Raw genomic sequence first — 17,126 nt, 5'->3', positions numbered from 1 at the left:
GGGACGGCCCGCCCGCCTGGCCTGGAATAACCTTAATTTTTATGTTCTATTTATTTTTTAAATATCTATTTATTTTTTATTGCATAGCCTGCTAGCGAGGAGCGAGGGGCGGACGAACTCGCGCCTCCCTTCGGGTGCTGCTCTCGCGTGACTTTTCGCGACTCCCCCAAATGAAGAGCTTGCTCGCAGGCTATGATTGCATAATGGTCTTAGTTCATGCTGTTTTTGACAACTAGCAAAAAAACTTGAATAGTTATAATAAAATAGAAACTATAAACAAACCCTGACCACACGAACGTATCAATAAAGAGACTAAAGAGCTTACACTTCTATATTGTACTATGTTTTTAAAGCGATATCCTCTTGAGTAAAGTGCTTGCTCACTTAAAACAAGTGTTGGCGAAAATTGGCCTTTTCGCTCCCTTTAATCTCAATGGCTTTCCTTGCCCAAAAACTGAACGAGCGTAGACAGACCAAGTTCATCACGCGTTACGTAACACCAGTGGGGATGAGTTCGAAAGGAAAAAAGGTTTCCCCGTCCTCCTGGTTGTGGTTCATAAAAGGAACCCCACCCTCGAGTAACTTGGCGCAGCACAAATTATAACGCATGCGCATGCGTCAAGGAGCTTATGAAGACGATATGCCAATAGGGATGAGACAGGACATGGACTTTAATCTAACGCACGCGGAATTTACCCTCCCGCGAGGACACGTGATCTTTTGCTAGTCACTGAGCTTAGTGGTGGGAGCTGTTGGGGGTTTGGAAGCGAGTGGTTAGCTGCTGCGTAATATGCAACGATTACGCTAGCTTGCATGCCGCAGTTTTGTCTACAACAGAAAATGTGTATTATTAACGTAAAATTTATTTTCTCTTTCTTTAAACCTCATTTTATATCAACAGTACATAGCTTGTAGTAGTTTATGGACCACGTTTTATCACGATTTAGGAAACAGGTACCTTCCTGACCAGCTCACATAAGCGAACATTTCATGGCGATGTAATTTTTAAGCCACGAATTTTAAACTCTCTGGGTCAGTTATTTAAACAGAGTTTAGCCAGTATTTAACAAACCGCGTTCTAACCCATTATCGGGTTGCCGAACGCTTATATGTATATGTTGTAATAATTTTTTATCTCAGGTAATTTTTATTTTTCCTTTGTTTCAACTTCATTAGCGTAAATTACGATACCTACAAGCCAAAGGAAAACAAAAATTACCCGAGTTAAAAAACTAACTACGACATATACACCATTTATCGTGAACAATTTCACTAAAGCATATGGTGTAGATTTTAAAAAACATTTCTCTTCTTAAAATAACCCATTAAGTTAGACTTCGTTTAAATAACCGAAGTCTTCTCCAGCACCCATGTTAAATCCATTTGGGAAGCAAAAATTGAGAACTCTTCGGATATTTCCCCGTTCGTTTGCCCCAAATGGCACTTGTCCCACTAAACCTTTTCGGGCCCGTTTACATACTTAGCGAAAAATTTTCCCGGATAGAACAGCCATTCGTCCACCGGATCTACCCTGGGCAAGCCAACTTGGCGAACCGTTTTCATGAGAAACCAAAAATTGGCTCGGCTAGAAGGGTGACCCTACTAGCCGTTTCACCTTCCTAGCCGGGCCAACTTAACTCCACATAAACACTTTGCCTGGTCCAACCCGGTCAACTCGGGTAAGGCAAGACAATCAAAGCATGCGCAAACGCTGACGTCGCTCCAGTTGTCAGCTCTAAACGCTTGCTAAAGTTGTCTTGGCTTGGAGGGTGGCTCTCCTTCCCGGGACAACTTTTCCCCATATAAACGAGGCTTTAATAAATATATTTTCTCCAAAGTTATTACCAGATATAACTTCACCACGAGACCTAAAGACTCGCTTGTGGCGATCGTCGCAGATATGAGAATCAAAGAACACATACCCAAGCATTTCCAAAAAAAAGAGAGACTCTTGCTATAGAGCTGCAGAGAACAGGTGAAAGTTGGGGAAAACACCAAAAAGTGGCAGTTGCTCTTTGTTCCGAACTCTTTAGTTCTTTCTTTTTCTCATTCTTATCATAAGTCAAGACGTTTCGTCTCCTTTATGATTAAACAATTAATCTACAATACGATTCCCAACACGAGGAATTACTTTATATATTAGTAATTATCGAATTAGAAAATGTGTTCAAAAAACCCTCATTGGTTACAGTATGCTGAAAACTGAAGTTGCCAGCGAGAAGCGCTAATCCCCCTCTTAACTTAACCTTTGTGCTACACACTCGCATCTCCCTCAATTCCCACGACTCTGGAAATATAGAGGTCGTGTAGATTCTGTTGTCTAGATACCGCCAGAAAAAATTCTGCCCTATCTTTGCACTTCACCTATGTCGCTTAACTTCAGCAGTTTGGGAACGACTAAACCTTTACACATTGCACACCCTTTGTACAAAGATCACCCAAACAGAAATAGAGAACAGTGTTTAAAAAACTATCTCGGGGCCACCAGTGTTTTTTTTAAACGCCTTCGAATACTGAAGCCAATCTCCAGGAAACCGACGACAATATGTGTATGGACAAAGGTTTCTAACACGATAGCTTTAATGTTTACGCCTTTCAACGCCGCACTACGCAACTTGAAAAGGGCTCCCGTTATTATTTTATGCAGTGTTTGTTCCGAGCTCTGCGACCACTCAAGTTGACTCAATGGATCGAGGCGAACTCTTGAAGCAAGCTAAACTGTTCCAGGTTATTGACATGTATAGTTCGTCGAACATCAATCACGATAGAACGAACCTAAAGGGCAAAAAAGGGACGTTAACATCACCAGTTCAGTTTTAACATAATGCGTTTTGGAAGGGATTGAACTTGGGGTCATGATTAGTAGTCTGTACAAGCCAAAGGACTCCCACGCGAATATTTACACCTTTCTCGTAGCAAAGGTACTCAAAAGTCACTGGTTGGGATCTGTTTCTTAAAAACTCGTAGGCCATTTTCATACTATACAGAAAATTTTCTTACTCGCAGTAAAGACAGTTTTAACTGAATTACGGCGTCATCCCAACTTCTGTTGGATTCAACTATCGCAGAAACAATAATCGTCAGTAAACCACGAGATACATAGATGGTAGGCTAGGCCCCTAATTAAACTGTGTTTGCTGTGAGTACGATAATTTTCTTTATAGTTATGTCTCAAGAGCCGGAAAAGATTTTCATAGCTTTTTATACCCTCGGAAATCAAAATGACCAGATTTAAATGTACATGCAAGATTACGACCGGCAATAACATCTCCTACCAAGAGCTCACTCTGTGAGGCTCTTGTACGTCCGCACCTTCATCCATGAACTTACCAGCTGGGTAAAGAAGGCCGCCTCTTTCGGTTTCTCGGAGTACTTTTCATAATGATCCAAATTCTCTTGAAGTTTTAAGGTTAGCGTGTCATAGTTACTACGAATAACGCTCAAAACCTGGAAAGATATCCGCAGTGACACAATGAGTAATAGAATAATCAACTGGACATTTCCATTACAATTCCGACATTTTGCTTCGCTCGTGGAATAGTCTTTCTGTTGTTGTCGTTTTTTATCCTTAAAGGGCAGTAAGACCCAAGTAGGGCTCTTTAATAACGAAAAGAAAACATAAATTGAGAGTGAAAGAAGATAATATTTTTAGTCTCTTTTAACGTGTATTCAAGAGATATATTTCAACTAACCTTAATTATGGATTGCTTTTCAAAGGTTAAAATTCCCCAAGGAAGCTACTTACACTAGCAGAGATACAAAATGAAACATAAGGGACAAATCCCAGCGAAGAAACATTTTTTTAGGGATAATCGACGTGCATGAATTTGTTTTCATTTAATTTTCCCTTGCACGAATATTTTTTTGTTCTTCGCACCGGTAAGGTCCGTCCCCCAAAAAATCGTACCTGCTCAGAAGATAGTGACGTAAGATGATTGACAGCTGCCCATGAATCAATCTTTGGTGTGAAATGGTTAATGATTGCTCTAAAGTTCAATTGTGCACAAACAAGGTTAATTTTTCACAACAGTTGTTGACTTACGACAATAAGCGAATGGAGAATTAAAATTACTAAAAAGTCCAAAAAATATAGTTCTCATCTCATCTCACCTGACATTTACTAAGGAGCTGGCGAGACGGGCTGCTGCGTCTTTCCAGTCGCCACCGTTTGTTGAATGTCTTAATGCTGTGGATTTCCAAACAACCTGATTAACAGTGGCACTAAGAAAAGTTGTGAGGGTTTTCCACCAAGGGGATGTTAACATGGAGGGAGGAACATCCTACCACCACGTGATCAACTATTGTTAAAGGCCTCTTAGTTTTTGCCCAATCGGATGAGACGTAGTAAGTGCGATGAACCAATCAGATTGCAAATATATGGCGGCTGCTGCAAACCGCGGGAAAATACACGAGACTGTAGGAAGCTTGAGCAAAGGTCCAGTACGACGACGGCAACGAAAACGGGACAAAACGATAACTCCGGCAAGGCAATACAAAAGTGATGCCAGAGTATGAAAAAACGTAAATTCATTTTTCAGAGACGTTTTTACTGCCGTCGTCGCCGTGGTTTCTTAAGCTCCTCTTGAAGCTAACTGTAGGTGTAGAGCGGATGTAGCAACAAATACTTGAACGGGGAGATTTGGGGGCTACCCGAACAATATCTATCCGTTAGAATTTCACATTACGCGAGGGATTCGCTACGTATGAGCTGTTATAGTGAAGAAAATGCAGGACTAAAATTGACCAAAAGAGGCGTCAATGCCTTAAATCACTGACTTACCCATTGAGTAGAGGTTATCAAAGATCTGATGAACTCGGATGATTTCATAATACAGTTCATCATAGGATGTTGGAGAAGGGAGAAATGTGTCTCCATAGGTGATAAAAAGGTTGAAAATGTTAACAACCTACGACAAGAAAGTAAACAAATGGACGCATTAAAGAATTAACGAGTAAGTCAAGTCCCACACTCGTCTATGCGAATAGTAACATTATCTCTGTCGCAACAACCACTCAGTGCCCAAGTCGTGTAAAGTTATGAAAGGCAAAATTTGGCCTAGGATGAGAGAACGTCGCCTAAGAGGACAGGATTGGCGTTCGTAAAACTATCGCATGTTAACAACATGCAATGCCTCGGTGGCATTGGACCAGTTAAATCTTTTATAGCTCCTACCTACTGACTGAAAAGTGAAATTGATATGAAACTGGCCGTTTTACTCTCTGTTATCATATTTCAGTTGTATAGACCTCTTGTGTGAGAAAAGAGCTATTCGACTGTGTCTACAAATTTTGAAATTTTTTATCTTTTTCACGCCACAAAAAAATCGTGTAGTCGCCGGACAAACCTGTGAGGCCAGGGAAAAGATATTGCAGGTCTTTGTGAGCACAGATTCATTGGAAAGAAGGAACTTGAGGAAATTCATGAGAGCAGTCCAGAAGCTCTTCCATGAGTAAGCTAGCCTAACACGACATCGCTTTTGATAACACAACATGCGATGAAGGATTCCAAACGTTTTCCTGCAAAAGGGAAAGAGACATTCAGTTACATTTTATTTTAGTGGCTTAAAGCCATTTTAAGTCGACAGTGAATTATTTTACAAGAATTTTAAAATTGAATATTTACAAAATAAAAGGAAAATTGTCAGGACTGTTTTGCCAACATGCATACATTACAGGCAATTAGGCGGATGTAAGGCGAAAGGAGATGGTTTGGGAGGGAGACCAGCCCAATACAATTTGTGCAAATTGTAGTGCGTTAAAATTTTCTTCCACCCCATCGGTTCGACCACCTCTTCAGGGTGGGTGCAGGCTGTTTACTTGATTCCTACAATACGCCGTGAAAACGTGTCCTCTCGCCCGGTGAAAAGGGACTGATATTTAAGTCCACTTCATATGCAAAAACACAACCTTGCTGGCTTTTTTAAGTTCACATGGGGCTACGAATTTCTTACGGCAAAAATTAGAACATGAATACTGTATCAATCACATACCCGTACAAGTCAGTTGGCAATGTTCTCATCATGTGTGTTACGATAAACTCAACCATAAGATCTAAAAAGAATTAAAAACGTCACATGAGAATCTCAGTTTCTACAGTAACAGGGGTGAAAAAATGAGCGCCTTACATTTTCTGGTCTCACTCAAACTCTTAAAAAATGTTAATAACAAACCAGACGTTACTCTGGTTATCTAAGTGGATTAACGCGTTGTCGTTTTTCTTGTTTACTTGCATGAATCAACCTGGTTACGGGTCTATTTTTTACAAATATAGTATAATGTTTTGTTCTCCAGTAAAGTCGTGGTGTACATTCCGCTATCCCGCCTTTCATCTTTATCATCTCGAAGAGAGTACTGCAATAAGAGGAACAGTATTACATCGATACTTGTTATAAAACAACCCTGCCAGAAGAGCCTCCTTTTGTCTTCTCCTTCAAAAAAGAGAAAATAAGCAAGCGAAAGAAAGGCTCAACTAGCAGGGTGTTTAAATCCGTTATTTTGTTTGGACATACCTAGCAGTGCACAGGCCAGTGGTCTTGATGGCGCATTCTTCTCAATAACAGCTCCTCTGTGATACAGTTGCTGAAAATAACCAAATGGGAGCTATTTAGGGGTAGGGAGAATTCGGACGCGAGCGAAGAAAGAAAAAGGTAGCCGGCGTAGCTGGCGGAATTTCTGGTGTGATTTGCTTTTCTGGTTCGTATTTACACGGCCGCGCGAGGTCTAACGAGAAAACGATGGGAGAGGAGGCGAGGAGGAGAGAGAGAAACACCTTAAAAAATTTCACTGCCTTCCCCCACGACCCCTCTTCCACTGTTTTCTGGTTCGACCTCGTTTTCGGCTTTCGCGCCACTGTTTCTCCTACTTTACCAACCACTAAAGAAAAGGAATAAAAAAACCGCCAGCTACGCAGGCTAGGGAAAGAGGGGTTTGGTCGGTTTGGTGTAAACAATAGCGTCGTTGCAGTCGTTCCCTTTCCTCCACTCCTCGCGCGCCGAATTGTCCCTTCTCCCAGCCTCGTTCCCAGGGTCCTCTCCTACCGCAGGGACGGATATGAGAGGACCCTAATAACGAGCGAAACCCCCCCCCCCCCCCGCCCCACGCAGGCTAGCAACTATTGGTTTAATTATGCTTGCGATGACGTCTCTCGAAAAAAGTTTCAAAAGATCAAAGATCTTGGCATCTAGTGGTAGCATATTTTAATCAAAAGTATAAAGTCAAAACTGTGTTTTTCTTTCACTTACCGCCCTGTGAAGAGGCACAGAAAAGGTCATGTTTGGATCGTGGAGAAAAGCATTGGCATATTGATCCTATAGAAATGAATAAACCATACAAATCAGTTCGTAAACTACGGGAGATGGTTAACTAAAGCCATAACTATAATGACGCTAGCTGACACGTTCTTAAATTTGGACTAAGAGCAGAAGCACGTTAATCAGCAGACTAACCCACGCGGAGTATTTTTAGGTAGAAAGAGCAATTACAGTATCATCTTTCTGATCACTTCCCTCACCTCAACAATACACGTTAAAATAACCTGGCAGAGTTTGGCATTGCTTATTCCTTTGTCATCTGCAACAGCAACAATTTTTTAAACGTTATTACGATGAATACAACAGTTGCGATTGCACTTACAGTTTTTCCAGCTTTTCATCGCGCAAAAACTAAAACTAGTTCTGCGAACGCTTCTTGTTGAGATGAATTTTTCGTCAAACATAACCATAGAAAAGTAAAATCAGTTCAAAAGAAGGGAGTACAACAGCTAAAGCTTGTAAAGAAGTACCGCAAACGGCAAGTACCGTGGGAAAAAAAACTTGTGTGACAATTTTTCACTCAGGAGGAAGGAGGAGGGAAAATCGTACCTGTGTTCACAGGTTCTTTGTAACCCTCTATGGACTTAGGCTCAATGTGGTTCTTAAGTTCAATTCTTGGCTTATTAAGAAAGTTATTGTATCACTGATTTGCACATTTAGTAACAAAAGCCTGCAAAACAGGTGTTATTTTTTCGCGTTTTTCGAGGGAAGGCAAGTGCAAAGCGAGCGAGGACGTGAGACACGTGCGACGACGGAAGGCGCTCCATGCCCGCTTTGTGCTTTCGCTCGCCCGAAAAACGCGAACAAATAGCGCCTATTCTGCAGGCTGTACGTAATAGGTAATTATTACATACCTTTGGTATTCTGCAGGGCAATTGAGGAGTATGTCAGTAAAGTAACCAGTAGATTGGTGGGTTGACTCAAATCTGCAGGAACATCCTCAATTACTGCAGCTACATTGAAAACGGCAAAAGAAACACTTTACAAAACACGTAGCAACAGCAGACACTGGCTTAATCGTTTTCCTCCTAAACAGGGTTATGATGAGGCTATTGTGCACTCTAACAATTGAGTTTGTGGATAAAATCCTATGGTGTTACTATTCAAATGAAACCTCTTCAGCAGTACTTTCACATGGTACTATTTGTTTAGTATGAAAATCGAACTTTTGAGTCTGTGAATGAAATCCTATGGTGTGACCATTCAAATGAAACCTCTTCAGCAGTACTTTCACATGGTACAATTAATTTAGTATGAAGTTCTAACTTTTGAGTCTGTGAATCAAATCCTGTGATGTTACCATTCAAATGAAACCTCTTCCGTAGAACTTTGGCATAGCATTAATTATTTCTTAAGATTTTACCAAAAAATTGATCATTTTTTCCATAGTTAAGCTTTCTTCTTACCAGTTGCTGTTCTTTCAACAACAGGCGGTGCTGCTGTAGGTGATGGAGGAGGACTGGACCCTGGTGCAGTCTAAAGACAAATGAGATAAACGCGAAAATTTCAAGAAAAACTGCTATTTCATTTTTGAAATGACTATTCTGAAATGCCAGTTCTGAATTTTAACAGTTTCATCAACCCTATTTCACCCGGTTTTCAGACTATGTTTGAAATTTGTTAAGGCTGTCAAGGATTGGAGGTTGCTCCCAGTATCAACTTAGAGCCACAAAAAAATAATTCTGAAATCAAATTCTTTTGATCCTACACTAAACTGACCGTAACGTGACTAAGCACAGTAAAGAAGTTTCTGTTGAGATGCACTGCTTCATATAATGCCAGAAGTACAGCTTCATTGGTGCTAAACAGAAAGAGATAAAATTAAAAGAGGCCATTACTGTTGATATCTGTTTGACAATATAACGCAGTAATAAAGTGAGTGAGAACAACATGAATCACAGGATAAAAAATTAATGCTGAATGCAATGAAGGTGCAAGTGAAAAATGCAAATTTCGTTAGACAAGAAAGAAGGAAAGTGACATTTTTTTTGCAGTTCAGAGATTAAGCTATCACAACTCTAAATTCATACCTAAAACACTCTGCACTCTCTGTCTCAGCGACAAACATGCTTCCAACCTATGAGATATAGTACACTCATGATTAAATAGGAAGCAAGAGAATGGAGGTGTCAGGAGAAATTAAGAAATTATGTGACGTCTCTTCGACCATTCTTTCAGAGGAGTCACATTACTGTATTTCAATGGTATACGATGCTTATTGACAGAAGGCACTTATTCAGGCTTGTAGGCTGGGGGGGTTCGGAGGGTTCGGATGAACCCCCCACTGCCTGGAAAGGTCCGCCCGGTGGCCTAATCACAAATAATTTGACCGGCTTAAAACATGTCTCGCATGTATAAAAAAATTACTGAAACCATATAATTAGCTCGTTATTCTTAAATTTTCCACATTTTGGGATCTGTGGCAGCTTCCAAATCTCGATGCTTTAGTTTTCTTTAGTATTCACTCCGTTTAGTGAAGAAATATTTCAGTACACCGTTGGCTTTTGGTTGTTTCTGAGCCTGGAACCCAACGTCCATCTTTGAACAGTAATTGCCTGAAACGAGTGGTCGCCATGTTGTGCTTACATAGCATCGAGTGCATTGGCCTAGGAAATCGCCGTTGATTTGCTTTGTTACTATGGGGCGTCCAAGCAAAAAGAAAGAGAAAGAAAACGGGCAGCGGCTTCCTGCCAAATGTTAGAAAGATTTCTGTCAAAAAAGTTGAAAGGTCCGTTTTAAGCGAAAAAGAACCCACCCAGGCAAAAACCAGCCTACGGGCCTGTTATTACTGATACTTTAAAACATCTCTGGCTTCAGATTGAATAGAGAAGGGACAGTGGTCATAGATGGTTAGAAAAATGTCATGGGTCCAACTGCAAAGTCAGTGCTTGAAAAAATTAAATTGTAGCTTGTCGTAAAGATAAGCAGAGCTAAAATTTTGCTTGGCCTTGGCTGTTGCATTCCTGTTATAATTTAGTTACATAGGCATTGTGGGGATTTAAAAAAACACCCACAAATTAAACTGTATCCCAAGACTTTTGTTTATGAATGTAGCTTAAAAGGAAAATCTGTTCATCAAGGATGACTGGACAGGACTTATTTTTAACCAATGTTAAGTGGAGGGTTTATGTAACATGGTGGGGTCTCATGAGTGCTCATAGAGGATACCACAGGGTTCATATCAAGCAACAAGATTATAGAACTGTCTTGGGTCTCAAGATAACGGTAGGAAGCAAAAGAAAGAAGTGCTCACCGTTGAACACGCTTTGTGCAGTTATAGTTGTACCAGTAATGATTTGGCTGTTTAACATCACAGTGGCAATTATTCTGGAGCAGTGTACCTATTTGAGTAAAATAAAATACAAAACAAATAATACACAACTTACAAAGCTTGTTATGGTACTGATCAATCCTCCAGATGCCTGCTCTAGCATAGCTGCATGTTTCCTGAACAAACAAATACAAACTGTTCTTAACCTTGCACTTATTACCACTCTTTTCTTCATAAAAGCACAAGTTAGTGATCTTTACCTGTTGTAGTCAGTGAGCGCAGCTGATATTACACAGCCAAAACCCTAAAAAAGAACGGATTTGGTTATGGCACAGTTCACAATAGCTTCACAATAACCCATGCTCCAAACTGATACATACAAAGGCTGTTTTAGGATATACATGGATTAGATTCGTTAAACTTACATTTAAGGCCAACTCATCATCTAAGATCGAGAGCTTTACAATGTACGGATTTGATGCCTGATTAAAAAACATGCAAGAAAAAACATATTTAAATATTTAATCTTTTAATTTTGTTGGTTCATATATTGGGCTCAACCTATGAAAAAAACTGTGATAATGTTGATGACAGTGACAAAGATGAATTAAAAATGAATGAATGGATGGATGACTTGATTATTGACACTTTTTGGAGCTTAGAGCTCAATTGTAGGTACAGGTCAGTTACATCAATAATTATTACTAACTGGTAGCATACACGTATTTTATGGTTACAAATTAGCAAAACAATCAGTATTAGATGGTAGGGTGGTAAATGATCAATTTGAACATGTACAGTAAGCTGAAGATGAGTGAAGAATTCTGCTTTGAATTAAACAGAAGCTTGGGTTGTCAGGACTAACTCTTTTTTACAAAATTGACACAAACATCTTCATGTAACCCTTCTTTAAGCTTGCGATCCCTGCCTTCGCCAGTACATAAAAAACAATAAAATGAAAGAAACAATATATAACATTCCTCACCTCATACTTTCTGTAATTAACAAGAATTGTCAAAAGAAGCATTGCCTCATAACCATGCTGCTGTCTGGCTACTGGATCAGCAAGGACCTAAAAACATATTTCCCACATTTACTTCAACACTCAAATTAAAAGAATAGGAAGTAAAAGAGTGGGGGGAAACATAATACAGTAGGACCCCTGTAACTTGAACTCTGAAGGGAAACAAAAAACAGTTTAAGTTAGCGGGGAATTTGAGTTATCGGGGTAAATTTCAGTGAAATTTTGATCAAGGGAAAGGAAATTTAGTTCAAGTTAGTGTGGAATTCAAGTTGTCTGAGTTTGAGTTATCGAGGTTGTACTGTACGCACACCTCTGTTATATAAAAAACATGTCGGTGATATAGACAGCTCTAAAATGTAGACATCTCCATGATGCCAACACCTGGCTTCATTCCTTTGGTGTCTGTATCAAAGAGGTTTGCACGTAGCTAAATTCTCTCAAATTATTTTAAAAATAGCCAACTTATACTATTATATTCACTCTACTATACTCTTATTGAGTAGTTAAAAAGAAGATACATGTAGTGGCCCATCCAATTCTGGCTGGATATTCACCCAAAATTCTCCTCAGTTTGAGCTATATTACCATACTAACTCAACACTAATACATAATTCTGGTAAAGCAATCTTTCTCAGTTCTCTTAAGAATTAGTTTTTTTTTCATTAAAACCATTAACCCTCTGAAGAGTCAGTCTTGAATCTTTCATTGCCTCATAAAAATCTGCCCTTAAAAATCTCTATACCCTTTACATCTTTAAGTGATCTTATTGAGAAAAGATGGAGTGATGGACATGATTTTAGAAACAACTGAACTTCTTAGCTTACCTGAATAACAGCTTCAAATATACTGTTTATCATAATGTACTCCACAATTGTATTTTGACTGACATTGTCTGTTGCCTAAAATTACAACATACCAGTACACACTGTTACCACCAAAAAAGTACTGTAAAACAATATGGAGGTACAAAGAGAATGGATCTTTCAGCTCTCCCTTCAAGAAAGCCATAACTAGATTAACTAGTCAGACACTGTTGCTAAACTAACATAAAATGCAAGTAAACAAACTAACAAACTACTTACAGTGACAAGAATTAGGGCCAATTTTAATGACAGGTTCTTCAAGCTCACTACAGAGAGAGATTTAAATTAAAGTTGTTTAGAACAATTTCACCACATCACAAACTTTAACACCTTTTTTTATTACAAAGTTATCATATAATTTTCATATCTACTGATAACTCAAAGATCTGTGAGTAGGTGAAATATGATCATCAATGTTAGTGTACTCCTGCATGAATCTTTAAAGGACTGTTGTTGACAGCAACTGACGTTTAGACAACCTGTGCGGTGGTCATCTTCAGAGTTAAAGTTTGTTGTATCCTGTCACTTGATGAAGAATGCATTTAACTCTGGTTATTGACATGATAAATCAATTAAGTCATGATATCATTAGTCGTCTGTCAGTTAAGCCATTATTACAATGTTACTGGTTCTAAAGAAACTAAACAGGAGAGTATGTTCAGATACATCTTCTTAGACTTAAATTATTACAACAGTTGCTGTCAATTTTTGTTCAGCCGCTATTTTGTTGTCAGCTTTGAATGAGATGGTCAACAAGACAAGTGATATTTCAGGTGGCGGTAACTGCTGACTTGATGATTAGACTCTGTCTTATTTACCTGGATAATCACCCACAAGAAATGTATGTAAACTTTCCAACAACCCCTAAGAAAATATAGACAACACAAAGAGTTATATTTATAAACATATTTTACATGGGATGACTTCTATATCAAACAACAATATCAAATGGTTGTGCGTACATTGTAATCCACAAACCTGCATCTGTGCCTCAGCAGCATCAAAACCAATCAAGATGTTAATAACATCAAACCCATGGTCTCCTAGTCTCTTTCTGTACACTGCTCGAACTACTGCACAAAGTGTCTGAAAAATGTCATGGAATCATCTCATTATCTCATTAGCAAGCCTAAAAAGAAGGCTCGTTACAAAAATGTACATGTATCTACAGAAATAATACAAATCTAAAAATGAATAACATTGACTATGCTATTTAACAACAAGACAAACTAACTAGAGCAGAGAAAGTGTATGATCATTATATGAAGCTGTTGCTGTGGTCTCCTTCATCCATCCTTTACATGTAGTTATCATTAGTAAAGAAGGAAGTTAAAGAACCAACATCAATGTTCAAAACAAGCATGGAATGTAGACCCTGGTGGTGATCTCTGTCTTCTCATGGGGCATTTAGAAAAGGGACTGTTTCAGGCCAGTGTATAATGTGGTATCATGAAAACAACCTTTGCTATTGTATACCTGCAAAGCATTGACCAGCTTAATCTGATGATCTCCTCGTAATGCAATGCAGCACTGAGCAAACAATATGTTGATATTTTCCTGAAATTGAATTGAATTAAAAAAATAACTAACACTCACTTGACTTATAAACTTCACATTATAGTACTGATCACTGTTTGCCAAGGTTAGATTTCTAAGAAATTCAATGCATTTTTATAACAAACTCTTGAAAGTTTGTACTAAAATAATGTTAGTTCTAACAGAAAACTTGTTAGTACCTTTACCTTTACATCCATAAGCTCCTCTTCACTGAGCTTGTCTATACACTTTTCCAGGTAAATGGCATTGACCTAAAAAAAAATAAAATAATACCTACTCACTAGAATTGTTGCCCAGCTATTGAAGCATAAATCATTAATACTGTACAGTTTTATTTTGTTTTGTAACATTGTTACACACGCTTCGCATTTTTAGCCAAAAGACATGTCTTTACCATGGTAACCACCTCTCCTTACCAAACAAGTTTTCAAGCTTTCAAAAAGTAAAAACACTTGTTCTTACCCTCATAAGAAAAAATTCATGCCAAAAGTTGGGACTGCCTCGAGTTGGATCATCTCCCTAAAAAAAAGGCAGACTAACTTGTTCACAGTTGTAAGAGAACTAATTTTTCTGTAGGTAAAAAAGACTAATACAAGGCTATGCTCTCAGAAACATTCCTGAGAGCCCAATGCTCTGAACTAGTGAAATCCACTATACCCAGCATACGATTTTTATGCCAAAACTGAGATTTTCCCAGTCACCCAGGAACAAAAGTTGGGCGCCAGGATCCACCAGGTACTGCTAGAGCATAGCCCTGTGGTTAGTGACCAATAAATCGTCTACTCTCTCTTAATGGACACCTCTATAAGACGGACACCTCTGTAAAACGGACACTCAGAGTTGGTCCCTTCCTTTCTTTACTCCCTTTATTTGACTCTCTATAAGACGGACACATACTGCAGGTCCCGAAGGTGTCCATCTTAGAAAGAGTTGACCCAGAGCCTTCTTCATGTTAAAGGGACGCGATCACGGTTATGCGCATGCATGCCGTTTTTCTCTTCAGAATAAATTTGTCGGGTCAACACTAAATTCGAAATCGCCATTACCAGTACAATCACTGAAAATCCTTCGTTTTATTTTGACATCCATCGCTTTGGCTGGCCTAGTTATACTTTGGTAGTGGTGATTAACGTGTGTTTGTGTTGTTTGACTGGTTACGTTTTAAGAAGACATGAAAAATAATATTTTGATCATGGAGATTCAGAAGAGCATCGTGGCTGTCCGGCAACAGGACGTTCTCAAGAGTCTTTGGAGATAGAGAAGCTTAGCCGATCGATCTGGTATGGTTCTAGGAGTAGTTTGTGGCTTACGAAAAGAATACATGACACTTAGAAAGTGGTTAAAGGCATGAGTTCGTTCAGCTTTGATTTGATTTTTGACTCCTACCTGTAGTTATACCGCAACAAGCCGCGCGATCTTCACCAATCTGGTACACTTGAAATTTTCCTTGTATCTTTGCTTTACGATCGTATATGTTTAAGAATTGATGTTTTTAAATTAAATTATTGCCTGAATATTCTGTTTATAATCTAGTTTCTTTATGTGTTCTACTTGATAACATTTGTTTTGGGGAACACTGAACCGATGCAATGCGTGTTCATTTGCTGATAAGCATATATCTGAGGAGTAGCTAAGAATAAACTTGAATTATGGGGATATATAAAATCAAACCAAATGCCCGGAAATACTCTCGCGTCGCGAACAATGAATATTTACTTGCGTGCACCTAACTCGCTTCCGATTGGTTTAAAAACAATTGGCTACTGTCACGACTCACACATGCGCATTATCGCGAACCAGTCCCTTTAATGAAAAGAACATTTTCAAATAATGATTAGATTACCTTATATGATCTTACTGATGTCCTCTTTGCTAATAAAAGCCCCCCTATATACTTTTAAGTTTGTATTAGACACCCCTGTCTAATAGATGCCAATGTCTAATAGACACCCTGCATGACAATTGCTCCAAAATTCTTACTAGGAAATAGCACTGGACAGTCTGCTATTAATTTTTCAGCAGCCTCATCTCCAGGCTGATACCATTGATCAACCTTGTTTCCAAGCAAATATACCAACGAATGATGGTATATTACTTGCATCTTTCAAATAATTTTTTATGGTAAGCGCTAGTTGGTTATGAAGAATTTGCTGGGGGACTGGAGCCAGTCAGAACTGCAAAATATTTTGAATTATAATAATTAAAATTACCCAACTTCTAAATAAGGTATCACTTTGGATGAGAAATCCTCCTAGGAAGAATTTGGAACAAATAACTATCCCTGGAATGCAAATGTATTGGTCTGAGTGTTCGGAAGGTTGGAAGTTTTATGTGATAGATGGGTTGGACAAGGATAATTTCCACCAGATTGATATTTATTCAGTGAGCTTTGAGCAAGTGTGATCAGAGTATATTGTTTCTGAAACAATTATCCAGTTATGAAAAGGACAAACTAAAGAAAGAAATTTACTGGACCAGATCAATAATAAAAGTTTTAACTTTCCATATTATCCGGGATTGTGAAATGGTCAAAACATTTCGAGGTGATCAGTTACATCAAGTTTCTTCATTTTTAATTTTAGACACCTTAGTTTATCCAGTTCCATCATATCATAGTTACTTACCTTGAAGAAGTCATCATAGATTCCTACAATTTTCTCTTTGACTGGCGTCTTCGGTGAAATAGGTCCTGATTTTGTATCAGCCATGGCATAAACCATCCCATCCAAACTTTCGCCACGAAACCAGCAGTTTTATATATTCAAGAAATGAAGGATCGAGGAGTTGGCGATTTCAACTACACGTTTCCAAACTTTTACGGATCATATCGAGCAATATCGATTGTAAACTTATCACTAGGTTATTAAAAAACGGAAAATTCTATTTCAAGCACAAGGAAGCCACATTTTACCGCAAAATCCCACTTCTATATTTGATCGTCGTCTGAAGGCCAATAATAAAGACACATTTCAACAATTTCAACAAGGTTGTTCGTGTAAATGGATCGCAGAGCACTGGTACTAGTGAAGTGAGCCGCTGGCGAAAGATCACGTGGCTTTACTAAAGTCACGAGACTTTAAATTTCCCAGCATTCTCCATTC

General features: G+C 38.8%; 1 protein-coding gene across 2 annotated transcripts; it reads right to left on the bottom strand.

Moving 5' to 3' along the window:
* Window positions 1-843: 843 nt before the first annotated feature.
* Window positions 844-16,978, bottom strand: LOC140933765 (armadillo-like helical domain-containing protein 3). Of its 2 annotated transcripts, XM_073383404.1 has the most exons (26): window positions 16,650-16,977; window positions 14,488-14,544; window positions 14,211-14,276; window positions 13,945-14,025; window positions 13,447-13,554; window positions 13,287-13,332; window positions 12,688-12,734; window positions 12,430-12,504; window positions 11,567-11,653; window positions 11,007-11,063; window positions 10,842-10,885; window positions 10,697-10,757; window positions 9,341-9,387; window positions 9,030-9,111; window positions 8,717-8,786; window positions 8,165-8,263; window positions 7,511-7,569; window positions 7,242-7,307; window positions 6,510-6,579; window positions 5,991-6,051; window positions 5,346-5,517; window positions 4,781-4,907; window positions 4,111-4,186; window positions 3,908-3,986; window positions 3,331-3,447; window positions 844-2,775 (listed from the first exon to the last, which is right to left on the bottom strand). In XM_073383404.1, exons 1-26 carry the CDS (start codon window positions 16,743-16,745, stop codon window positions 2,683-2,685), a joined length of 2,043 nt encoding a protein of 680 aa, XP_073239505.1. In that variant the 5' UTR covers window positions 16,746-16,977; the 3' UTR covers window positions 844-2,682. The 2 variants fall into 2 exon arrangements, with proteins under 2 accessions (XP_073239505.1, XP_073239506.1); XM_073383405.1 differs by lacking the exon at window positions 3,331-3,447 and having other exon boundaries at window positions 16,650-16,978.
* Between the last annotated feature and the right edge of the window lie 148 nt (window positions 16,979-17,126).

This window comes from Porites lutea, chromosome 4 (assembly GCF_958299795.1).
Source record: "Porites lutea chromosome 4, jaPorLute2.1, whole genome shotgun sequence".
NCBI classification, from domain to species: domain Eukaryota; kingdom Metazoa; phylum Cnidaria; class Anthozoa; order Scleractinia; family Poritidae; genus Porites; species Porites lutea.
Note: the sequence above shows the minus strand (reverse complement) of the source record. Positions and strands in the feature narration are given on the sequence as shown.

Excerpts from the sequence above, each read along its gene's own strand:
- LOC140933765 (XM_073383404.1), bottom strand. The coding sequence starts at position 16,745 with ATGGTTTATGCCATGGCTGATACAAAATCAGGACCTATTTCACCGAAG. Across the intron at positions 9,388-10,696 it reads TCAGTACCATAACAAGCTTT|GTTGGAAGCATGTTTGTCGC; the intron begins GTAAGTTGTGTA and ends TATATCTCATAG. Across the intron at positions 7,308-7,510 it reads TTTTAACGTGTATTGTTGAG|GATCAATATGCCAATGCTTT; the intron begins GTGAGGGAAGTG and ends TCATTTCTATAG.